Below are 25,740 nucleotides of genomic sequence, written 5' to 3'. Positions count from 1 at the left end.
CCCTCACCCACTCTCTTCCATCTCCCCCAGCTCAACTCCCAGCATGGCCACGTCCACCATGTCTATCTGCTCCAGTGACCTGAGCTACAGCAGCCGCGTCTGCCTTCCTGGTTCCTGTGACTCTTGCTCTGACTCCTGGCAGGTGGACGACTGCCCAGAGAGCTGCTGCGAGCCCCCCTGCTGTGCCCCCAGCTGCTGCGCCCCGGCCTCCTGCCTGACCCTGGTCTGCACCCCAGTGAGCTGTGTGTCCAGCCCCCGCTGCCAGGCGGCCTGTGAGCCCAGCCCCTGCCAATCAGGCTGCACCAGCTCCTGCACGTCCTCGTGCTGCCAGCAGTCTAGCTGCCAGTTGGCTTGCTGCACCTCCTCCCCCTGCCAGCAGGCCTGCTGCATGCCCATCTGCTGCAAGCCCGTCTGCTTTGCGCCCACCTGCTCTGAGGATTCCTCTTCATGCTGCCAGCAGTCTAGCTGCCAAACAGCTTGCTGCACCTCCTCCCCGTGTCAGCAGTCCTCCTGTGTGCCCGTCTGCTCCAAGCGTGTGTGCTGCAAGTCCCTCTGCTGTGTGCCCGTCTGCTCTGGGGCTTCCACTTCATGCTGCCAGCAGTCTAGCTGCCAGCCAGCTTGCTGCACCTCCTCCCCCTGCCAGCAGGGCTGCTGCGTGCCCGTCTGCTGCAAGCTTGTCTGCTGCAGGCCCGTCTGCTGTGTGCCTGTCTGCTCTGGGGCTTCCTCTCTGTGCTGCCAGCAGTCTTTAGCTGCCAGCCGGTTTGCTGCACCTCCTCCTGCTGCAGACCCTCCTCCTCCATGTCCCTCCTCTGCCGCCCTGTGTGCAGGCCACCTGCTGTGTGCCCGTCCCCTCCTGTTGTGTGCCCGCCTTCTCCTGCCAGCCCAGCCACTGCTGCCTGGCCTCCTGCATGTCCCGCCTCTGCCGCCCTGTGTGCTCTGCCTGGCCTGCTGAGGCCTCTGCTCAGGCCAGAAGCCCAGCTACTGACAGGCAAGTCCCCTAGGACGAGCCAGGCTCAGGTTCCCCCCAACCTCTCCCACTGCTGACCTCTCAGCACACGCACTAATACACGCCGCACTAGTACACACCACACTGGTACACACCGCAGTGTGCAAGCTGGCTGACCTCACACCCCACAACCACGGCTTACCCATCCACTACCTCCAAGCCAGGCCCAGGTGACCACGAGACAGCCCTCTCCTATTATTGAGGGGCCCCACGTGTTCCCTGGCAGAAGAGTCACCCACAGCCACAGGAGGTCCCTGGGCCCCCCTGCCCTTCTCCTCCAAGCCATCAGCCGCCCTTGCCCACCACGTGCCTCACACAATGAATAAACTGGCCTTGCCTGCCTCTGCGTGCTCATCTCCCGGCCTAGTGTTCTATTTCATTCTTTCTCTGGCCCTCTGTGCAAACACAGCCCTGGCTTTGGCAACCCTAGCCATGTCGTGGGAGCATTTCTAGCGGTGCTGAGTTCCAGGCTCCCATCCCTGCAGCCCAGGCCTCCTGGATCTGCACCTCCAGGCAACTCTCAGGGTGACCCTGCTGCAAATCCAGGATTCAGGTGGTGATGTCTCTGGTGGCACATCTGACCAGAGGACTCCTTGGCAGGAGGGGCCTGGTGCCCCCATGCCTCCCTGTCCCTGGTGAGTTTGAGGAACCCCGGGGACAGGGCCCAGGTTGGCCTCTGTGCAGGGCCCTCAGCAGGCACAGCTGAAGCTGAGTGTCACTGTGGTCAACCAGCTCCTGGGTGGGGTGGGGTGGGGCCTCCCTCTCCCCTGGAGCCCTGGCATTTTATTTAAATGGCCAACGCCTTCTGTTTGTGCTTGTGAAGGGTAATGCAACACCTCTTCTTTGGCCCCAGGTCTAGCCAGGAGCGGCAGAGGTCAGAGGGAAAGAGGCCAAAGGGTACATGACCTAGGGATCCCACAATGGGATCTGGGGCCCAAGCTGGCCACTCTTTGGGGGTTTCCTTTGGGGCCAGTGTTTTCAGGATCCCCAAGGGTCCCACACCCAGGCTCACTCCCCACCAGAGCTGCCTCCTCACCTGCTGTCCCCTCCACACCACACCAATGCCACCACCCAGCTCCTGAGACCCCCCAGCTGCAGTGGAGCTGGAACAGGGTGGGACTGAGAGGGGTGCACAGGGCTGCAATCCCAGGAGGCCCTGAAATCCAGCAAGACGTTCCCAGGACCCTCAGTGCAGGTCTAAGATCACCTGGCCTCTGTCTCCTCTGGAGAGTGTGGGCAGATGCCCTCGACTGGGCCCGCTTTTCCAGTGCCACTCTCCCTGCAAGGTCCCTCAGTGAGAGGAGACCCTCAGTGAGAGGAGACCCTCAGTGAGAGGAGGGCCCTCCCGCAATTAGAACAGGGTTGGTGACAATAGGTTCAGATGGATTGGGTCCTACCATCGTCTTCCTAGCCCCTGGGGGTGGGGAGGTAGCTGGGACCCTGCCCCCTGCTTCCCTGGGGTACCCCACCACCACCACCACCACTCTCCAGGGGTCCCTACCATGGAACATGGGGTGAGAGAAGCCAGTTCCCCACTTCCCTGGCTGTTGGGGCCTGAAATTTTCTGTGGCCTGTCAGTCCAGATTTTCCCCCGTCTGTGACATCATCAGCCTCCCTCTAGCCAAGTCCACCCCCAACCCCCAGGGAACCCAAACAGTGGGGGGTGGCCCTGACCTGCCAGAGCTGTCGGCCTCCAGCGGCAGGTAAAACCCACGGCCTTCTCAGAACAGGTTTCTCAACACATGAGACAGAACACACCAGACTTCCAAGGGGGACACCTGGATGGAGCTGGTTACCCAGATCGTTCAGAACCAAAGGGCAGCGGCTTGAGAATCTTTCCACCAAGGCTTGGATGAACAAGAGGAGCAGGGGTCTCTCCAGGATGGGCCCACACGAAGTTTCTACAAATCTACCATGGGGACCAGAAGCAGAGCCTTGTTGGGTGACAGTGGCAGGTGCTGCCCACTCAGCGGTGCGCTGCCTCCGCACCCATCACTGCGGAGATGTTTTCAGGAGAAAGATGCAGCAGCTCCCACCCAGTCACGGCCCCTGCACGCCATCCATGGACCCTGGATGGAGCCCAGCTGCCTCGGGGGGCACAGTTTAACTACAAAGGAGCCCTGGATGCCCGCCCCGCCCAGATACACTGACCTGTTCTCCATGGCCGGCGATGGCCTGTCCCCAACGACTGGTGACCCTTCCCTGGCGCCCCAAGCTCAGCCCCTAACCCCCAGCTGCAGATCGAGGCCTGGCACGGGTTCCCCCAGACCCTTCCCAGTGCCCACCGGCAGCCTAGGCCGGGTAGAGTTGGCAGCGCCTCCCCTGTTGCAAGACCAGGCTCTGGTAGAAACCTCAGAAAACATGCACTGGCAAAACCAAGGAAGGGCGGCTGCGTCGCGGGTTCTTCTGCGCAGGTGTGTGTACCCGCAAGCACTGACCCACGCGCACACACCCACGAGCACACACCCATGCGCGCACCCACGCTCACACACCCACGCGCATGTACCCATGTACACACCCGTGCGCACACCGCTGTCCCCAGCCGTGCAGTACAACCCTCCCGGAGTTCCCGGCTCCGACCCGCATGCAGCACACTCTAAACGCTTCCCACGCAGTAATTTTGCTGCGCTGCGCTTCACCCACTTCTCAGAGGAGGCAACCGAGGTGGAAGTGCCGGTGGGGGGTATTGAGCAGCCCCGGGACTCAGGGGTCGCCCCCCCACCGCTATCCTGCCCCAGCTGCTGGGTCAGGGGCCGGGGAGGGGCTCCCCAGGCTGAACCCGACTGGGTCACCCTAGAAGCGAGGCGAGTTTCTCTTCTGTTTCTCTTCGGCGCCCCCAAGCCCCTGACAGTGCCCAAGGTGCCCATGGGATTGGATTCGCCAGAGTCCCCTATGCAGATCCCACCCAGGGCCAAAGCCACCCCCAAGCCCCACCTTGGTGGGGGCGATGAAAAGTGAGCCATCGAGAGATGGGGTCCCTCCACCCCCAACCCCTCCAAGGACAGAGGCGGGCAGGGAAGCACCCACTTTCACGACCGTCCCCACCCGACTTTCCTAGTGGAATTGGTGCCCGCATCAGTTGGGGGTTCTGGGAACAGTAAGGCGGGGTCGCCTCCATTTATCAGTTGGGTGGGACCAGGGAGCACCCCTAGCCCCAGCCCAGGCCATCAGGGTGCGAAGTTCACTGGAGGCGGATTTGGATTAGGAGGGGGCGACATCCAGGAGGACTGCACCTGCCCTCCCCACTCCTGCTGCTCCACCCCCGCCCCCACCCCAACACCAAGGTCTCCACCAGGAAGATGGGGGTGGGGAGAGGACGCAGGGTGGAGAGGGTGAGGGGAGAGAGGACGCGGGGTCGGGAGGGTGAGGGGTAATGGCGGAGGCCGAGGCTCCGCAGCTGCGGGGCACAGGGAGGGGCAGAGGAGGGGCATTCAGCTGTGAACCGAGTCCAGACCCATCAGGGCCCTGCGTGTGCGGCTCCTTATCCTGGAAACAGGGAGGCTGGAGACCCTTGGCTTGTCTGGAGCAGAACCCTAGTGTCCAACAGAGTGCATGGGGCTCAGCCCTAAAACTAAACATTCTTTGTTTCCTGATGACCGTGGGGACGCAGTGGGGGATGGGGGGAAACGCCCTGGCCTTATAGTTTAGAATTTTATAAAAGGAAAGGCATGGCCACTGACAGTTTGCTCTTCAGGAGTCCCAGAGTGACTGACTGGCTCCGGACAGGGAATGAGGGGGTCCTTAACGCTGATATTTGTTTTCCAAGAGACAAAGGTGATGGGTGAGGCAGCTAAGCCTCTATAGGTGGGTGTCATTCATTTCAGAACATGAATAGATAAATAAACATGATACAAAAATGCCACAAGCCCTAGGCCCACTGGAGTGGACTGGACAGTCCGTTCCCAGTGGGTCCCTCAGCCTCGGTCCCCCACCCTGTCCCGGAGCCCTGGGGCTCACACACATCCTTCCTGGCTGCCTGGCCTGTGGCCCCCGATCCCCCCCTCCCACCGCCCCCCGCACACACACACCACACACAGCACAAGACAATAGAGATATGAGAGAGAAAGAGCCAGCAAGGACGGGAGAGAGAGGGAGTGCAAGTGTGCACTGGGGGTGACCTGTGCATGCATGCACTGGGGGTAACAGGCTGGAGCTCAGATCCTTCCTCCAGCCCCCAGCAGGGGGGACTTCAGGCTCCTGCTCTGAGTGGGGAGCTGGGCCCACTGGACAGAGGACAGGGCTGCCTGCGGGTCAGGAATGGGTATGCTTCCTAACTGCAGGACACTCAAAGAGCGTTGGTCATGCACACACAGCCGAGAGAAGGTGTCACTGGCACAGAGCCTTCCAGAGCGGCCTTGGGGACCTCGCTAGGGACCAGGACTCCCACCACTCACACTCCTTTAGGCACTGAAGTCCAGAGGACAGAGGCTGAGGGCAGAGCTCCTGGGAGCACCAGTGGAAGTAGGAGGGCTGGGCTGGAAAACCTCCCCCAACCTCCTATTGCAAAGGGGCTCCAGCCAGCAGCCTCCAGGCCCCAGTGATCTTTTAAGATGCAAATCTGCACCATCATTTCCTCAGTGCCATCTCCAGTTCCTGGGATGCACCCCGCCCGTCCCCAGGCCCAGAGACCTGACCACTCTCATTCCTCCCTCAGCCCACCCTGGGGTCTCTCCACCTGCTGACAGCCTTCCAAACTGCAGTCACCTCCCCAAATGCTGCTCCCTGAGGCCCCCCAGGACACCTGCAGGGCCGGCACAGCCCACGGGACCTCACAGCACTCGCTCCAGGCAGAGCAGCAAGTTACCAGCTCCGTGTGGGCAGGGCCCTGGCCTGTGGCTGCCACATCCCGGGCGGGGGCACGGCCCTTCCTGGCATAGATGCTGAGCAAATGTAGGGGGAAGGGGAGTGGATGAGGAGAGCTAGGTAGCTCAGGGGCTGAGGCCTCACTGAGCAGGGTCCTGCGTGACCGGTACCCACCGCTGACCGTTCCTGCGGTAACACTCAGGACAGGGAGAGGCAACGGAAAGAGACCTGGCAGCCCTCGCATCCTGCAGTTCCTCCACTCCCAGCCTCTCAGCCCTCCCTCTGCCCAGCCCCCCAGAGCCCACCAGTGACCCGGGCCACTGGGTCCAGCCCTCCTCAGAGGGTTCCCACGGAATCTCCCGCCTTGACCTCCTGTCCACGTGGAGGTGACGTGGGTTGCTCTGAGTGAGGGGTGCTGAGCCTAGGGTGCAGCCCACTCTCCTGGCTCCGCAGCACCACGCAGCCCGGACCACAGGCTCCTTAGAAGAATCGGAAGGGTCCCTGCCCTTCCACTGAGGCTTGGCAGGGAGGCTTTGCGCTGAGGCTTCCTACGGCGGGTGTGAAAGCACAGGCTTGTCCTCCACTGCTGCCCACCGGGCTGGGGCCGTCTGAAATTCCCACAACTTCCCCAAAGCCTGCCAGTCACTTGATTAGCAAACTAAGTCCTAGAAAGCTGCCGGACAAGGCAAAGCGAGAGGAGAGGGGAACGAGTGCCGGAAATCAAAGCAGGTTCCCCTCCCAACTCCTCCAGAGAAGGGGCATGGGCCCCGTGGCAGACCCAAACCCCCAGCCTCGCGACCGCCTGTACCCTGCGGGTCAACCACCAGCCGCGGCTCCACGCCGCGGGCACAGACTCAGGGAGCAGGATTAGAAAGCTGAGACGGCGCAGCCAGGGCCCGGTGCCTTCACGCACACACGGCACAGCCCCAGCCAGCGGGGCCCACGCGAAGGCGGAATCCCACAGAACCCTACAGCGCCAGCAAGCGCCTGTGCTTCCCCAAACGGAATGGAACCAAGGTGACTTCTACAAAACGATCTGAAACCCTGGCTGGCCCTTATGCAATTCTCTTGGGAGTGTTCCAAATTTAGCTCAATATTACTTGCTTGACTTTTATCTTTCCTCCCTGGTTCGTGGTATTTATAACTGGGTCATCTTTTAACTATTTGCAACGTAGCTTCAGGGGAGAGGGGGCGGGTTTTATAAATAATCTGTATTATTATTATGCAGGTTGATTCTGTTCCCCGAGCTAAAGGGAACATGAAAATACATGTCTGTGACTCATGTCCCCCACCCCCCCAACTCCAGGGTGTGCTGAGGAGTCGCTCAGCTGCCCCGGGGTCCCCAAGCCGGGGAGGGAGAAAGGCTGGCACTGGGCCCCAGATCGCGTGAAGCCAGGGGATTTTGCTCTGCGACAAGCTGACTTGGCTCTCGTATTGTTTGCAGAATCACCCGGTTCCAAGGCAGTCCCTGCAGGCAGGTGCAGCTGTGCTGGAGCCCAGGGAGCAGGGGCTTCAGTCCTGTCCCCAACACACAGGCAGCAATGGTTCCAGCACGGAAGACCTGCCTGCCTCCCACCGCACAGCCCCAGGGCCGCCCTGGAGGCACAGTCGGCTGTCCCTGGGTGGGTGGAGACGTTTATGACCCCCACCTCCACCACCCACGCGAGTCAGCACGGTCCACACTCGGGTGATCGTGCTCATCCCCTGGTCATGTCATTGGGATCTGAGCGCCATCCAAGCAGAGAGCTGTGGCCTGGTGCCTGGGGTAGACTTCATCTATTCCAGGGAACCAAGGATGCATGATTTGCAAACAAAACCAGAAGCGCAAGCCATCTCCTCACCTACCCCGACAGGCGCTGCCGAGCCTGAGTGCTCGAGTCACTAATTTACTGTCCTGGTTTCTAGCAACCAGGTCTAGTTGTCCTATTCCTTTATTAAATTTTGGTTTGATAAGTAAAATCCCTCAGTAGAAACTCTAGAAAAGTATTAGTGTGCCATGGTCAAGAGCAAGCCAAATCGCCTTTCTAAAAGGTGGGAAGGAAACCCCCAGGCTTCGCCAGGATCCCCCGGGTGAGCCAGCCCAGTGCTCTCCACTCAGACCAGGTTATGCCCCAAAGAACCGAGCTCTTCACTCCGGAGATGGTTGTGTTTGGGGCTGTGCCTGTGTCTCCAGTTTTTCGCTCATGTGGGGAAGGAGCAGGGCTGCTGTGGCCTTTTGCTTTGCTGAGTGCAGGCTGGGGGCATCTCCAGCAGCTAAGGAAAGGACTCATGCACAGCGGCCTGCTGGGCTGCTGCGACTTCATTCTTCATTCCCAAAGCAGGTGTCAGCCTCTCCCCCTCCCCCGCCCCTCCCCCCAGGAGGCCCAGCAGGTAAGCACTTGTGGAGGCCCCGGTGGCTGCTGGTTAGCTCTTGAAGCTCGTCCCCACCCTGCGTGCGTTCTAAAGAGCCGCGTTTCTATTGCAACTGCCCGCCCTGCGCTTTCATCTTTCCCACCTGTGCTCCTCCCGCCTCTGCCCGTCTCCCCAGGGTGCTACCTGCCAGTCCTGCCAAAGCGTCCTCGGGCACCGCGGCTTGAATCAGTGTTCGAAAGTGGCATTTGCAACTCGACACCCCTCCCAGCTCCCCTGCAAGTTCCCCCCGCCCAAGTCCCTGTGCCCCTGCCTTACCTGTGCAGGGCTCCCAACGCTGGGTGCCATGGCTGGGGGCCACCAGGGGCAGCACAAAACACAGCCTCAGCAGGGCAGACATGAGGGGCTTGGGTGCCAAGCTCCATCCAGGGCTCGGCTCAGCCGGCAGGGAGGTGGCTGCTCCTCAGACGTCTGCGTCAGCCTTTCCAGGGGCGGCCGTGGGGCCCCCGGGGGTCACTGCGACGGCCACATGCCAGCGGCGGGCGGTGGGGACAGAGGTGGCCCTGGTGGTCGCAGTGGGGAAGCTTCTGGTTGCTGCCTGCGGGAGGCAAGTGGCCCTGGCAGGTGGGGCTGCAGCCGCTGGTTTATCTCATTTCCCTGATGGGCTTGGGTCCTGCGTGCAGGTGACAGGTGATAACAATCTTGGCACGGCCTGGGATTAGTCGCTGGCAAAGCACACTTTCCAAAAGGAAAGACAGAACTAGGTCGTGCTGCGGAGAGCTGAGAACAAGCCAGAGAAACTTAGAAGACCCGTTTCCCTCGGGCGCAGGCTCCCTGGGCTCACCGCCTTTTAGGACCAGGGGCACAGGCGACCATGGCAGGCCGGGAGTGGGCAGGGTGGGTGCACTCTGGCTGGGGTTTGGGCAGCAGGTCCCCACAGTCTGCTGGAGGGTCCTAGAGGCAGGTCCAGGCTCTGCCAGGGAGTCCTAAAGGCAGGTCTGGGCTCTGCTGGGGGTGGGGGTGGGGTCCCAGAGGTAGGTCCTCTGCTCTGCGGGGGGTGGGGGGTCCAGGTGGCAGGTCCTGGGCTCTGCTGGTGGGGGGGGGTGGTCCTGGAGGCAGGTCCCAGGCTCTGCTGGGGGTCTAGGCGGCAGGTCCCGGGCTCTGCTGAGTCCCCCAGCGGCAGCGGCCGTCCCCAGGAGGGGCTGGGCTCCCTCGGAGGGCTTTTTATCTGGTGCCCAGCCCTCCCGAGGGTGTGTGGGTTTGTCAACTGTTGGGTTTCAGGAATTTCCCTCTGGAGGGAAGTCGGTCCTTAAAGGGAACAGCTAATGAGAAGGAGCAGAGGCAAGTGTCCCTCGGGGAAGGGGCGCGGCCATGGTCACTCATCCAGTGCCGAGGACCCTCGCGTCTGACCTCTCGACACTGCAATGGGCATGAAATGCCACTCGAGGGGAGCAGCTATTAACTAGGAGTGTTCTTTTTACAAAAGTGCCCTGCCCCCCTACCCTCTCCAAACAGCACCGAACGCAGCGTTCTTGCAGAAATTGCCAACGCAACTGGGTGACGGGTTTCTGTGTCTGGTGCGGAGGCCCTGGCAAACTGGTCTGAGGCCGACGGCTTTCCCTGGTTCACAGGCCCCCAAAATGCACACTCCCGCTGGTTTCAGAAGGAAGCCCCAGCTCCAGGACCTCAGATACAATGAGTTTTCCAAGAGCACAGACCCTGTCATTAGGGCTTGTTGAGAGAGACAGAGACAGAGACAGAGGGAGGGGAGGAGAAAGGGGCCGAAGAGAGGGACAGAGAGTGAGGAAAGACCTAGAGGGAGTGGGAGAAAGAGAAAGTGGGGAGACACAGAGAGCTCCTGGGGCACTGGAGGCTCTTCCCATAAACAGCACCTGTGATCAGAGAGGCTCATGCTCTCTCCCTCCCTCTTCCTCTTTTACCCGACCCCACCCCCAGGGATATTAATTCATAATTAATATTAATTTACAGATATTAATTCGTAATCCTATTTATGAGGTTTGAGTTAACTGGCATCATATGAAAGGAGGTTGAAGGTCTTCCATTGTATGTGACTCCTCTTCCAGCACCCAAGTGAGCCCTGGGGTGGGGTGTGCCTCCTTCCGCCCCAGGACCCCCTGCCAGCTCTGGCGGGCACACGGTGCAGGGACAGAGGCTTCCTCAGTGGGCTCCCCACCCTTCTGGGGCTCAGCAGCTGGAAACGCTCCACACAGCACCATTCATGACAACCCTAACCTGATGAGGGAGGACGTGGTTCCCTAAAGGAGCAAAAGGCCTGATCGTTGTGTAAATTTGGAATAAATGGAGTCTTCCTCTTTTGTTTCCCAATGGATGGGAACTTCATCCTGGGCCAGCTGCGGGTCACAGTGGCCTCTGAAACCATGCCCCTGGGGGGTGGGGACTCCCTGCAAAGGATGGGCAGGTGGCACTCCAGAGCTCATTTAAAGAATCACAATTATGTTGCCTTGAACCCTTCTGGGAAATTTTCCTTATGTTACATTTGATGCAGTCATACTAGTAATAGTCTCAAAGATAAATAAGGGTGAGCCAGTGGAAATACTGCTCATATACAAAACTTCACAAAGATGTGCTGAGTGCAGGAGGAAAGCTCAGAGTTCCCTCCTCTACAGCTCCCTGTGTGACCCTGGACAAGTACTTAAATTCCCCAAGGTTTAACTTCCACGTCTGTAAAATGTGCCTAGGAGGACCTGCGTGGTAGACTGTCCTATAAATTAAGTGATAGGTACAATGTACCTAAAGCAGCATTTCTTGAACCGTGACCCAGGGAACACCAGCTCCAAAATGCTCAATGAGAAAAAGCAGGTGTATTTGTAGGTGGACTCCACTGCCCCTTCCTCAGGAACACAAGCTTGGGTCACCCACGCGGAGCTCTGAGACACTGGTGATCAGAAGCCTGCCTAGGCTGGGCGAGGTGGCACCCACCTGAAAGCCTAGCACTTTGTGAGGCTGAACTGGGAGGATTGCTTGAACTGAGTTCAAGACCAACATTGGCAATATAGTGAGACCCTATGTCTACAAAAAATTTTAAAAATTAGCTGAATGTTGTGGTGTGCACCTATAGTGCCAGCTACTCAGGAGGCTGAGATTGAAGGATCACATGAGCCCAGGAGATGGAGGTTACAGTGAGCCATGATCATACCGCTGCACTCCAGCCTGGGCGACAGAGGAAGACTCTGTTGAGAGAGAGAGAAAGAGAGGGAGAGAGGAAGGAAAGGAAGGAAGGAAGGAAGGAAGGAAGGAAGGAAGGAAGGAAGGAAGGAAGGAAGGAAGGAAGGAAGGAAGGAAGGAAGGAAGGAAGGGAGGGAGGGAGGGAGGGAGGGAGGGAGGGAGGGAGGGAGGGAGGGAATGAGGGAGAGGAGAGGGGAGGGGAGGGAAAGGAAGGGAAGGGAAGGGAGGGGAGAGAAGGGAAGGGAAGGGAAGGGAAGGGAGGGGAGGGGAGGGGAAGGAGTCCCCACCCAAAGTTCGTGTCAAATTGTAATTCCCACATGTTGAAGAAGGGGCCTGTTGGGAGGTGATTGGATCATGGGGGTGGTTTCTAGTGGTTTAGCACTATCCCCTTCGTGCTGTCTCATGGTGGAATTCTCATGAGATCTCTTTCTTTAAAGGTATAGGGCATTCCCCTTTGCTCTCTCTGTCTCCTGCTCCACCATGGTAAGATGTGCTTGCTTCCCTTTCACCTTCCGCCATGATTGTAAGATTCCTGAGGTCTCCTAGCCATGTTTCCTGTTAAGCCTGTGGAACTGAGTCAATTAAACCTCTTTTCTTCATAAATTACCCAGTCTCAGGTAGTTCTTCATAGCAGTGTGAAAACAGACTAAGCGAGAAAGAGGAAAATAAAAGACAGAAATCTCCCACATGATATGTATCAAAGTCTCATGGAGACGAATCCCCAGAACCCACTAAGAGAAACGCATGTGTAAAGAAGAAAGCATGTCCCTGCCATAACATCAGACATCAGAGCTGAGCTTCATTCCTGGGAAGCAGATTGGGTAAGCACTGCAATTGTTAATGAGGGAATTCATGGCCCACCAGGCCCTCACAGCATAGGAAGGAACAGCAGCCCATCCCAGGTCTGCTAACTCTGCCTCCAAACAATAAAAGAGAAAATGTCCCAAGAACTTCCCCCAAACACTTCCTGGTACAGGCTGTCACTCAATTTGTCTGCTTCAAGGGAAATAGAGACGATCAATAGAAGAGGAGGAGGGCTCCATCTATTCTCTAAGGACACAGGTTGTTAATCAAGTCAGATCAGTAAGCAAACCCCAGGAGGTCATTATGGGCTTCATCAAGCTGCAGAAGTAACCCTGAGCATGTCATTGTTTGGCCAAAGGTGCCTGTGAAGTGTGTCCATGTCTTTAAATGTTCAACCTACCCCAACCAGGGAACAATGCATTCTCCAAGAAAACAAGAAACGGAGCTCAAAGAGAAACTGGAAATGATAACCGTATGTTACAAAAATAACACTCTTGCATTCACTCCTCCAGTTTTGGGTTCTGTTAAACTAAACCATCACTTCTGTGATCTATGAACTCCAGAAGGACTTTGTATTTTGGTTTTTGTTGTTTCCTTTTTAGAGATAATGTCTTGCTCTGTCACCCATGCTGGGGTGTAGTGGCAAGATCATGGCTCGCTGCAGCCTGGAACTCCTGGCCTCAAGTGATCCTCTTGCCTTAGCCTCCCAAGTCGCTGGGACCAGAGAGGCACATACCACCATACCCAGCTAGTTTTTAATTTTTTTGTAGAAATAGAGTCTCACTATGCTGCCCAGGCTGGTTTTTAATAATTTAAAGTCACAACAATTCTTCCAGGATACACCATCACTTGGTATATAATGACCACTGTTGTATGATGTTTGAAAAGGTATCTGGAAAAAAAAAAGAAGGCATGCACATGACGTCTGACAATGAGTTTAGATAGACTGGAGAGTACTTGGCAAGCCTGGATAATGAACATTAGCCAACTGTCTGGGTGATATGGCCTGGCTCTGAGTCTCCTCCTAAATCTCATGTTGAATTGTAATTCCCAGTGTTGGAGGAAGGACCTGGTGGGAGGTGATTGAATCATGAGGGCGGATTTCTCCCGTGATAGTGAGTTCTCGGAGATCTGATGGTTTAAAAGTGTGTGGTGCTTCCCTCCCTCACTCTCTCTCTCTCCTGCTCCACCATGGTAAGATGTGCTTTCTTCCCCTTCACCTTCCACCATGATTGTAAGTTTCCTGAGGCCTCCCATTCATGCTTCCTGTTAAGCCTGCAGAACTGTGAGTCAAATAAACCTCTTCATAGATTACCCAGTCTCAGGGAGTTCTTTATAGCAGTGTGAGAATGAACTAATACACTGGGGTTATATGCTCTTGGGCCAGGCCCTCCAAGGCTGGGCTCCTGTCACTGAGCAACTGGGTCCATCAGTCATTGAGTCACCTGGCCAGGCACATGTGAGGTCCATTGTCTCCAGAAAATACATGCTAGAATTCCAATTTGAAAGTCATTTAGATCTCATTAGTTATTTAATAAGAAAATAACAGATTATTTTCTCACATAAAGAGTTCTTTTTTTAAAACAAAAAATACTGTAGGTCTTTTATATTACTAAGAACAACATAATTATTAATCTTGACCTCCAAAGAGAGGAAATTTTGGTTCTTAAAATCTAACACTAGAATCTGACCCTTGACCTATTACATTAGGGTCTATTTATTTTTCTTTCAAAGAGATCTTTAAATAGTAGGGTGTTACCCTTTGTCTGCTTTATCCTGATTGCTTCTGTGTGTGTGTGTGTGTGTGTGTGTGTGTGTGTGTATGTGTGTGTGTGTGTGTGTGTGTGTGTATGTGTGTGTGTTTAAAGATGGGGTTTTGCCATGTTACCCAGGCTGGTCTTGAATGCCTGAGCTCAAGTAATCCAGCTGCCGTGGCCTCCCAAAGTGCTGGGATTACAGGCATGAGCCACCACACCCAGCCTGCTTCCCTGTTTTTGATGCTTTGTTTTACCTTGTCATTTTGCCAGGTATTTTAAATGTTCATTTAATCAGCAATATTTTCTGCGAGACTTTATGTGTCTTAAAATACAATTTTTATTCTAATGCTCACTAAACTTGCAGACAATTTTTGAATTACAATTTTTAGACTTTTTTGCCATTGTATGTGTCTATTTAGATTGCTCTTCCATCTGGAATGTGATTTTGCATATGGAATGCAGTGAATCTAACTGTTTCCAGAAGGTCATTATGCACACTCCATTTATTACATACTTCTTTCCCACCACCTTGAAATGTCACATTTATGATTAATTAGGCTTCTATATATACTTGGATCTATTCCATTAATCTTGGCTCTATTTATCTCTGTCAATTTCCTTTGTCAGCATTATATTATTTTAATAACAGTATTTATAGTAAGGGTTCATACTGATAATATATGCATTAGTTTCCCTTTTCAAAAATGTGTTAGAAATTCTAACATACTTACTCTTCCACATGGACTTTAAAAATTATTGGTTTCCATCTCCCAAATCAAAATCAAACAAACAAGGAAAAAACACTATAGAAATACTTATTAGAATGGCAACACATCTATAGATTAATTTGAGAATGATGAACGTTTTTATCTCAGATGAACATTTTTATGATATGAAATCTTCACACTGAAGATATCTCTCTGTTTATTCCAATCTTTAATCATTTTTTTAATTATAATTTTGACAGTAGAAGTCCTGTATTTTCTCTGTAAAGTTCTTTCTATACATTTCTTTGTGATTTTATCATTATTGTAAATATATTCCCCCATTTCTATTTGTAATTGGTTATTGCTTGTATAAAGAAAATTGTTTCATTTTGTACAGTTATCTTATATCTAGCAACCTTAAATTTACTATGTGATTTTAGAATCTCTTGTTTTTCTAGGATAAATAATTTTCCTCTTCAGTTTTACTATGTGTACCAATAGATTTGTTTTCTTATTTTATAGCATGAACTAGAGCCTTCAAAACAAATGTTGAAAATAGTGGCAATAGTAGACTTCTTATTTCATTCCTAATTTCAGTGGTAATGGCTGTGGGGTTTGGTAGTCATTATCATATTAAAGAATTTTTCCTCTTTTCCTCTCAGAGTAGGAATGGCTGCTGAATTTTCTTTACTTTTTTTTTTTTTGAGACGAAGTCTCGGTCTGTCACCCAGGCTGGAGTGCAGTGGTGCGATCTCGGCTCGCTGCAAGCTCTGCCTCCCAGGTTCACGCCATTCTCCTGTCTCAGCCTCTTGAGTAGCTGGGACTACAGGCGCCCGCTACCACACCTGGCTAATCTTTTGTATTTTGTTAGTAAAGATGGGGTTTCCCCACGTTAGCCAGGATGGTCTCAATCTCCCGACATCGTGATCCCCGCGCCTCGGCCTCACAAAGTATTGGAATTACAGGCGTAAGCCACCACGCCCGGCCGGCTGCTGAATTTTCTTAAATGCTGTTGCACATCAGTTGATATGGTTTCACATTTCCAATTTTAGTTATTAATAGAATTAATTACAAGTATTGCTTTCCTAATGCTGAACATCCTTACATTCCTGGAATAGATTACACAGAGTGAGGATGCATTTTTCTTTTCATACACTTCTGAGTTCAGTCTGATGTTGCATTTGTACACATTCTTCTCTTCTTAGTGCTCTTTCCAGAAAGTGCCCTCAGGCTTTGGTCTTCCCTAAATGCAGAGATTAAGAAATGGGTGACACAGCCCACCCCTCTCCACTGAGGTGGGAAATGTTTCCCATCTCAAAACTGACCCCCATCCAGGGGTTCAGGCTAGAAATCCTAAAGTCATCCTTGGCATCTCTCTCAGGAAGTCCCACTGAGTTTAACCTCAAGCACTCCTGCTCTCCTTCCACCCCCCCGCCACCTTCCTGGTCCAGCCACTTCCGTTGCCCATGGCCTTCACTGCCTGATAGTCTCCCACATCCCCTTTAGGTCTCCTGGATCTATTCAGAGCAATCTCTGCAAAACCCAGAACTGGTTAGGCCAGAACTCCCTTCAGTGACTTCTGGTTGCTCCCAGAATAAAGACAATATTCCAGGATGTGACCTATAGGGCCCTGGAGTCGTCAGCTGCAATTTCAGCCCTGCACATGCCCTCCCTTTTCTGCTCCAGCCACTGGTGTCTCCCAGGCACACATCCATGATGAGCTTCCACCTACCAAGGCTGACCCCAGGCTGAGCCCTCTCCCTGAACACCCTTCTTCTTTCCCCGTCCCAATTAACTCCTCTGGGGAAAGTCACCCATTAGGAGCTCTCACTGCACGATGTGTTGCCCCTCCTTCAGGGTGGTGGTTTCCATCCCTTGTTTAAGTGATCATTGTGTGTGTTTTTCCCCAGAACAGAAGCCCCAGGTGGCCCAGACCATGCATGTTTAGGTTTAGCCTTGTGTCTTCAGTGCCTGCCATTCAATAAATGTGTAACCAATCAGTGAATGAACTCATTATCTTGACTGTGGGCTGATACTAGGATTATGCTAACTTTATAAAATTCACTGGAGTGCTTTTCATGCTTTTATATGGTCTAGAATATTTTGGCTATCATAAAATTTGTTTCCTGAAGATAAACTGGAACTCGTTTGTGAAAACTTTTGAGCCTTCTTCAGCTTGCAACATTTAAAACACTTTTCCAGCCTACAGAAAATTTGACAAACACGCTTCACCCCAGTACACTGCTAGTTACTACTTTGTCACATTTGCTTTCTCTCTCCTGTCTACATGTGCCCATGTAAACTCTTTTTTGCTGTTGAATCATTTGGATGTAAATTATTAACATGATTTTCACTCTTAGATATTTCTGTATTGTCACCTCAAAATAAGGACACTCCAAATTTCTACAATAAGACTATCATATCTAAGAAATATATCACTGATCCCATAAAAAAAAGCTAATATACACTCTATATTTCAATTCCAGCTGGGGACTCTTTAGGTGGTAAATGCTTTAAATTTTCCTATTTCTCTTATGATTATTGGTTCATTCTGTTTTTTACTCTTTCATGAGATAATGGTGATGACATAGTCTTCTGGAAAATCACCCACTTCCTCCAAATTTTCAAATTTATTCCCAAATAATTAACATAAAATGTCCTTAAAATATATCTCTTCTGCATCTGCAATTATGTTTTCTCATATTTAATGTTGCATATTTTTGTGTTCTGTCCTTAAGTTTTCCCATGAGTTTATCTAATTTATTAGTCCTTTGAATACCCACGTTTCTAAATGTATGTTAAAATTATGTTTTACCAAGCCCTTAGATATTCTGTTTTTCCCCTGGATGTGATATTTGATTAGCTTTATAATTCTTCCTTTCAGTTTTTGCTCTTTAACACATTTAGACATATTTTAAGTACTTGGGTACAGGTCTTACTCTGCTTTTTCTCCATATAGTAGACAGTTTTACCAACATTGTCTACAAAACAATCCATTCTCCTACAGTTTGCGTGTGTTTGTGTGAGTGTGTGTGTATGTTTCTGAGCTCTCTATTCGTTCCATTTCTCTCTGTAATTCTGTCTGTTGTTGTATTATAAATTCTGATGCTATATTGTTAGGTGCATATATGTTTATGATCATTAAATACTCTCAATTTCTTTTTCCCTGGTTGGTACATAACATTCCTCTTTATCCCTGAAGCTCTCCTGAGCAGCTCTAGCTCTGCCTGGGCACTCACTCCACCAACATTCATAGTGTTTGATGTCCATGTCACTTGTCTCTGCTTTCACTCACCAGACACCACCATACAGATTTCCACCTGACAACAGAAGTACCACAAGAGCCTACAGGAGGTGTATGGCTTTGAGGAGTTGGTGAAAGAGTCACAAAATAGGAGACATTGAAACCAGTCCTGAAATAGAGACACTTTGTAAATCTCCATGGTAAGGAGCCCAGGATTAACTAATTAGTTTCATGTCAAATAGAGCCTAATGCCCAGCTTATCTCCACCCTCTGCTTTTCCTCTTAATCACCTCTTTTCACCAGACTGAAAGGAGTGGTACTATGAAATATCATTCATGATATTCAACCAAGTCAGTAAAGAAAAATATGCTGGACATAAACTGAGTCCCACACTCTCAGAAAAGCTACCGCCTCTTCCAGGGTTCCAGGACTGCCTGCTTAGAGAAGTACCCTCAGAGAAAGTGCCTTGATTTGGAAAATTAATGATGCTCTTACATTTGCTAGTGTGATGGTTAATTTTATGTGCCAACTTGGCTAGGCCCTGGGACCCAGATATTTGGTCAAACATGCCTGGATATTGTTGTGAAGGTATTTTTTAGATGAGATTAATATTTAAATTAGGAGACTTTGAGTAAAGCAGATTACTCTTCATAATGTGGGTGGGTCTCTTCCAATCGATTGAAAGCCTTAAGACGAAGATTGACCTCCCCATGAAGAAGAGGGAATTCTGCCAGAAGTTGGCCTTCAGATTCGAACTGCTGTACCAACTCTTCCCTGGATCTCTGGCTTGCTGAACTCACCTGCAGATTTTGGACTTGCCAGCCCCCACAATCACATAAGGCAATTCCTTAAAATAAATCACTCATGTATGTATACACACACACACTCCTACACACACACACATACGAGGAAGTGGGTGATTTTCCAGAAAAATATGTCATAGATAGATGATTGATAGATAGATAGATAGATAATAGATAGATAGATAGAGAGAGAGAGAGAGAGAGACAGACAGATAGATAGACAAGGCCGGGCACAACGGCTCACGCCTGTATTCCCAGCACTTTGGGAGGCCGAGGTGGGGGGATCACCTGAGGTCAGGAATTCGAGACCAGCCTGGCCAACATGGCGAAACCCTGTCTCTACTAAAATTACAAAAATTAGCCTGGCCTGGTGGCGTGCACCTGTAATCCCAGTTACTCGTGAGGCTGAGGCAGGAGAATCACTTGAACCCAGGAGGCGGAGGTTGCAGTGAGCCGAGATCGCACCACTGCACTCCAGCCTGGGTGACAGAGTGAGACTCTGTCTCAAAAATAAAGAAAGAAAGAAAAAGATAGATAGATAGGGCAATGCTTCTGAAATTATTTTCCAACATACACCCTAAGGTAGGGTGGGGAGAGTGGAGGAGGTGGAGGAAGAGGAGGGGGTTGAACTGAGGGAGTGAGGCTCCTGGATCTTGACCTCTTCACAAACAGAGAAGTTCTGCTTTTATTATTATCATATATTGGAGTTCTATGTAATGTCACTTTGGGGGAAAAAGATTCTCCTAAAAGTGTAAAAGCCTGGAAACCACTGTTCTAGGGAATTTCAACGTGGCCTATTTGATGGTAGGATCTGTTTTTTTTTTCTTTCTTTTTTTTTTTTTTCTTTTTGAGACAGAGTCTCACTCTGTCACCCAGGCTGGAGTGCAGTGGTGTGATCTTGGCTCACTGCAACCTCCACCTCCCGGGTTCAAGCAATTCTCCTGCCTCAGCCTCCCGCGTAGCTGGGACTACAGGTGCATGCCACCACGCCCGGCAACTTTTTTTTTTTTTTTTTTTGTATTTTTAGTAGAGACGGGGTTTCACCCTGTTAGCCAGGATAGTCTCGATCTCTTGACCTCATGATCCGCCCGCCTCTGCCTCCCAAAGTGTTGGGATTACAGGTGTGAGTCACTGCGCCTGGCCAGGATCTGTTTTCAATGGACCCCCTTCCTTAAGTAGGTTGAGACATGAATTAGGCATTTATTTACTGTTTTCCACAATATTCTGCTCTATAACATCCCATAAATTTCTACGAGACTCTTTAGTATGATCTCAGCCCAGACAAACCCTTTCCAAGGGCTCAGTACATTACGTCACACTTGCAACTTAAGGACGGCCCTGGAGTTTTTCTTTGACGATACCGGGCTCTGCCAGGTTTGTCCACAGTCGGTCTGATGTCCGTGTGTGGAAGGCAGGTGTGGAGTGGCTGAGGGAGCCATGCGCTCCGAGAAGACAGAAGGCAGCCACTGTCAGCGGGGACTCGGTGAGGCTTCCTGCATCTCTAGGTATGACATCTCCACACGCAAAACTCCCCTGCCCCCAGCCCAGGTCATCATTTCTATAATCATTTACTGCTGGAGACAAAATCTCCGAAGGACTGACTGACTCAACGGTATGTTTTCTTGCAGAGAATCAAAGGAGTAGGGGTAAGAAGGAACTATTTCCCTCCTTCTCCCTCAATAACTGACTTTTGGCTTATTTCAAATACCAAAAGCTGCATTAGTGCAAGCACTCAACTTCGTTTTCTCAGCTCGTTAGGAAAAGGAAGCCGGCGTTCAGTTGACCAGGCTTTCTGGTCTAAAGGCACAGACAAGGGAGCGTTGGCCGTTTGTTTCCTAGACGACGAGGCTGCCTCAGCCACTGTGCGGTGCGAGGCCACCGGCCGCGCCTTCCCCTCCGGTTCACTGAGCCTGTCATTTGCAGCTTGCCCGAGGCACCAGTTCCCACCCCCAGGCAAAGCCCACCCTACCCAGCCAAGCATGTTCTTAAAATTCTTTACAGATTAACCCACATTAATCTAAACCCGGTAAAGGCAAACGTTTTCCCTTCCACTGGGAGCTGCATTGTAATTTACCCCAACAACCTGTTGAAAAGACCAAGGGAGCTTAGCAACCAGCCGTCCCCAGGCCCTGGAGGGAAGCTGCAATTACCGGGTGCGAGGCCGGCGGGGCCGCAGCCCCCACTTCAAAGGCGCGGGAGGAGTCGAGGGAGGCAGAGCTGTAATTAGTGCGGGCCCCGCCGGGCGACCACGGGCCTGCTCACGCCTCGCGGCCTCCGAGGAGCAAGGAAAGGCCCGCGTGGGAGCGCAGAGCCAGGGAGGAACAAAGACGCCTCCTGTTTGATGTGAATCACCCAGAACTAGGGAAGGGAGGCGGGCGCACCTCTCCCGCCCAGGCCCTGCAGAGTCAGGGCGCAGGAAGCCTGGCTTAGGGGCGATGGCATGGGACGGCCACCCCGCCCCGCCAGCGCTCCCCCAGCGCCCCGAAGCAGGATGGAGACGCCCTGGTGTGCCCCCCGCCAGGCTCCTTGGACCCTTTGGGATCTGCGGACACAGGGCCTGGACTGGCCACATCCCTGCTCCCAGAGCGCAGACCCCGCTGGGGCCCACCCTGGGTGTCCGCATAGGGAGGGGCTAGAGAGCAGGAGCCCCCCCACCGCCGCGCCTAAGGAGCCATGGGGAGGGTGCTGTGGGGAAGCTTCCAGAAGGACCCCCCAGAGAGAAGGAAGGGTGGGATTCAAGGTGACCGACCACCAGCCATCTGCCTGTTGGCTTGTTGATCCCAGACTGACTCCAAGTCCCCGTTCTGGCCTCCATATTGGTGTCCTATGTTTGTTATCTTAAGGTGTTTTTAAAACTGGGTTTTCTAAGGACACGGATGCAGGAGGTACCCTCCAGCAGCAAGGTGCTGACTGGCGCTCAGGGTCTCTGTGGGTGAGCGTGCCTATGAGTGTGGACGGGCATGTGTGTGGGAGTGACTTCCTAGAATGAATCCAAGAGGAGCCTCTTTGGGGCAAGGTGGTGGGGCCAGGTGGGAAGGCTCTGGCTCTGTGGGGAAGGTGGTGGGGCCAGGTGGGAAGGCTCTGGTTCTGTGGAAGGTGGTGGGGCCAGGTGGGAAGGCTCTGGTTCTGTGCACATTTCTGTAGGATTTAAATATTCCAGGTTTCAATCATGGATTACTTCTTTTCTAGAAGGACCAAAAGGGTTCATTTGGGATTATGAGCTATTTTTCTTATGATTTTCTAGTACATTTTTAAAAATCTGATAAAGTGGACAGGCACGATGGCTCACGCCTGTAATCCCAGCACTTTGGGAGGCCGAGGCAGGCGGATCACCTGAGGTCGGGAGTTCAAGACCAGCCTGACCAACATGGAGAAACCCCATCTCTACTAAAAATACAAAATTAGCCAGGTGTGGTGGCAGGCGCCTGTAATCCCAGCTACTCGGGAGGCTGAGGCAGGAGAATTGCTTGATCCCGGGAGGCAGAGGTTGCGGTGAGCCGAGATCGCACCATTGCACTCTAGCCTGGGCGACAAGAGCAAAACTCCTTCTCAAAAAAAAAAAAAAAAAGTCAAGCTAGGACCACGCTTTTGAAGCATGTCATAGGGATCTGAGACCTGGGGTAAGCCTCGGAGACTGGCTCATCTGGCGCTTTTGGAGCGTGTTGCTGGGGCCTGAGGCCTGGGGCAAGCCTTGGAGATGGGCTCATTTGGAAAGGGCTCGCCAGGCTGCAGTCACTGTGTGGACTTCCCCGAGGGCCACCCTGTGCCCTGCTTAACATTCTGCCGAAGACAGCAATGACAAGTTCAAAAAAGTAAGGTTGACAAAGTGAAGAGATAACCCACAGAATCGAAGAAAATATTTGCAAACTATCCATCTGGCAAGGGATTCGTAACCCAAATATATGAGGAGCTCAGACAACTCAATAGCAAAAAAAAAGCAGCCAGGTGCAGTGGCTCACACCTGTAATCCCAGCACTTTGGGAGGCCAATGCAGTGGATCACTTGAGCCCAGGAGTTTGAGACCAGCCTGGGCAACATGGCAAAACCTTCTCTCTACAAAAATACAAAAATTAGCCAGGCATCGTGGCGCACACCTGTGGTCCCCGCTACTCAGGAGACTGAGGCGGGAGGATTGCTGATTGCTTGAGCCCGGGGAGCAGAGGCTGCAGTGAGCCCTGATTGTGCCACTGCACTCCAGCCTGGGCAACAGAGTGAGACCCTATCTCAAAACAACAACAAATAATAAACAAACAAACAAATAAATAAATAATCATCCAATTAAAAATGGGAAAAGATGTGAACAGACTTTTCTCAGAAAAAGGCATACAAAGGCCACCAGGTGTTTTAAAATATGCTCAACATCACTAATCAGCAGAGAAATGCAAATCAAACCACAGTGCATTACCATCTCAGCCCAGTGAAAATGGTTTATATCAAAAAGACAGGCAGTAACAGATGCTGGTGAAGATGTAGAGATGGAGAGCCCCCAGACAATGTGGGTGGGAAGGTAACACAGTACAGCCCTACGAAAAACAGTACGAAAAGCAGAACTACCATGTAATCCAGCAATTCCACTACTGGTGTTTATCCAAAAGAAAGGAAATTAATATGTCAGAGATCTCTGCACTCCTGTGTTTATTGCAGCACTGCTCACAATAGCCAAGATACGGAATCAACCTCAGTGCTTATCAGTGGATGAATGGATAAAGAAAATGTGGTAAATATACACAATGGAATATTATTCAGCTATCAAAAAGAATGAAATCCTGTTATTTACTGCAACATAGATGGAACTGGGGGTCATTATGTTAAGTGAAATAAGCCAGGCGCAGAAAGACAAACATCTCATGCTGTCACTCATGTGGAAGCTAAACCAGAGGCTCCCGTGGAGGCCGAGAGTGGAGTGGTGGCTCCTAGAGGAAGGAGGCGGAGGGGGAATAAAGGAGGGAAATCTAAACGTGTTTCTTGTCACTGAGCTGTACGCTTTAAAATGGTGTAGATGGTACATTTTATATGTATGTTATTCCTCAATTTAAAAATTAATGTAAAACGTGAGGTTAATGTTGCAAATGTTGTCACTGAGGCACCCACGTGTTTACCTTGTGTTTTGTGGTACTCAAGGACAGGCAGGCTATTTAGAGTGCACATTTTTTCAGCTTCACCAGAAATAGAATTTGTGGCAGTTTGTGGACTTTGTCATGAATCAAGCTTTCCTTTGGCAAGATCTTCTTTCCTGTGTGGGCTTGGGTGAGTGCCTTTGCCTGCTGGAGGGAGGTGGAGCCCGCCTCAGTGGTGGTGGGGGCTGTGGGGATGGGGGGGGTCTTTACCCCATAAGGAGCTCTCAAGTGCCCAGGCATCTCATTGGGATTGCAATCACCATCCCCATGGTGGGCTGATTCCGGGACTCACTGGCAGCCCTCATGACCCACCTGCTGGGCACCGTGAGCCCGCCCACCCTCATGACCCACTTGCTGGGCACCGTGAGCCCCCACCCTCATGACCCACTTGCTGGGCACCGTGAGCCCACCCCAGCTGCCCTACAGATCACAGATGCTTGAGAGGCTCCTGGTGCCCGATCCTGTCCTGCAGCTGAGCAGCCTGCCACGCCCGCTCCTCCTCCCCAGGACCACAGGCTGCCAAGTTCTGAGTGTCTCCCACCCCAGCCTGTCCCTTTCTCCACCAAGGGCCAGCACAGCCATCTGGGTTGTCCACACCAACTCCCCTCCACAGTCCTCATTCCTGAGGGCACCCCTCCCTACTCAAGATCTTCTTACTCAGCCCTGCTGCCTGTTCCTCTAAGGGACCCCTCCTGGACAGGGTTCTCAAAGTCCAGTGCACACGAACCCCTGGGGGTTCCAACTTGTGAGGTCAGCATGGGCTGGGAGTGCCCTGACCCCACTTTGAGAAACACCACAGCTCCATCCCCAGCAGAGGTGCTGGTCCCTCCAGGGTCCTTCTCCATCTTGGAGGGACATGTGCCCTTCACTTGCTCCTACTCAGGATCTAGGCCTCCTTGCTGCGCCCAGCACAGCTGCCCTGAACTCCCCCTCCCCTCCGCCGTGGCCTCCCCTCCACTGCGGCCTCCCCTTTACCGCGGCCTCCCCTTCACCGCAGCCTCCCTTCTGCCGTAGCCTCCCCTCCACCACGGCCTCCCCTCTGCCATGGCCTCCCCTCCGCTGTGGCCTCCCCTTCACCGCAGCTTCTCTGGCCTCCTGGGAACACCTTGGCTGCTCCTAAGCCTTGGTCCCTGGACAATCCCAGGTCCAGCTCAGCACCCACATCCAGGTGATGTTCAAATGGGCCCAGCTTCAATTCTCAGCCCACAGAGCTCAGAAGACAGCTGAGGCCTCTAGTCAGAAGACCCCAGGCTTCCCCAAAGGAAGGGACGTCTCACGAGGACAGCCTGTCACCACCATCCTAAGGGACTTCCAGGGACCACAGTGCCAGCACTTTCCATCAGAATGGCTGACAGTGTTAGAGCTCACACGTCATTCATTCGCCTCACGAACCCTGAGGGAGTGCTTGCTCCAGAGACCCCTGGGCTCCCAGAGCCTGGTGCTGGTGACAGTGGTATGGGAGGGGCACGTGAGCCGGGTGGCACAGCAGGGCAGCACGGCGACCCTAGGGGCGCTGTGCGCGTAGGAGATGGGGGCAGTCCTGGGCCGCTGAGCTTCTCTGAGGGGTCATTGTCCTTCAGGCAAGTAGCAAGAAGCGGCCCACGGGCTTCCAGGTCACGGGAGCAGAGTGAACAAGCCTGCAGCAGGAAGAGCTGAGGGGCCTGGGAACAGCGGAGCCCGCGTGGAAGGGACAGGAAGGGGGATGGAGTCCGGGCAGCAGGGAGAGACCCAGAGGATGGGAGGCCCAGAGCCACCTGCAGCCCTGGGAGAGGCCCTAGCAGCCAGGGCTCAGGAAAAACCATCCTCAGAGAAGACACATGAGGTCATTATTTAGAACAAAAGTAGGTAGATAAAAGCATATCCTTTGGGAGGCTGAGGCGGGCCGATCACCTGAGGTTGGGAGTTCAAGACGAGACCAGCCTGACCAACATGGAGAAACCCCA

General features: G+C 52.7%; 2 protein-coding genes across 2 annotated transcripts in view; both read right to left on the bottom strand.

Moving 5' to 3' along the window:
* Window positions 1–8,956, bottom strand: part of TSPEAR (thrombospondin type laminin G domain and EAR repeats) — a 227,537-nt gene extending 218,581 nt beyond the window's left edge. Inside the window, exon 1 of the mRNA XM_050784539.1 lies at window positions 8,477–8,956. Coding sequence (XP_050640496.1) covers window positions 8,477–8,558 — 82 coding nt within the window. The 5' untranslated portion in view covers window positions 8,559–8,956. The remainder of the gene's footprint in view (window positions 1–8,476) is intronic.
* CFAP410 (cilia and flagella associated protein 410) overlaps window positions 1–25,740 on the bottom strand; it is a 413,721-nt gene that overhangs the window by 370,505 nt on the left and 17,476 nt on the right. The gene's annotated exons all lie outside the window — the stretch shown is intronic.

This window comes from Macaca thibetana, chromosome 3 (assembly GCF_024542745.1).
Source record: "Macaca thibetana thibetana isolate TM-01 chromosome 3, ASM2454274v1, whole genome shotgun sequence".
Taxonomy (NCBI): Eukaryota; Metazoa; Chordata; class Mammalia; order Primates; family Cercopithecidae; genus Macaca; species Macaca thibetana.
The sequence above is the reverse complement of the archived record's forward strand: the minus strand, read 5'-3'. Positions and strand labels throughout refer to the sequence as shown.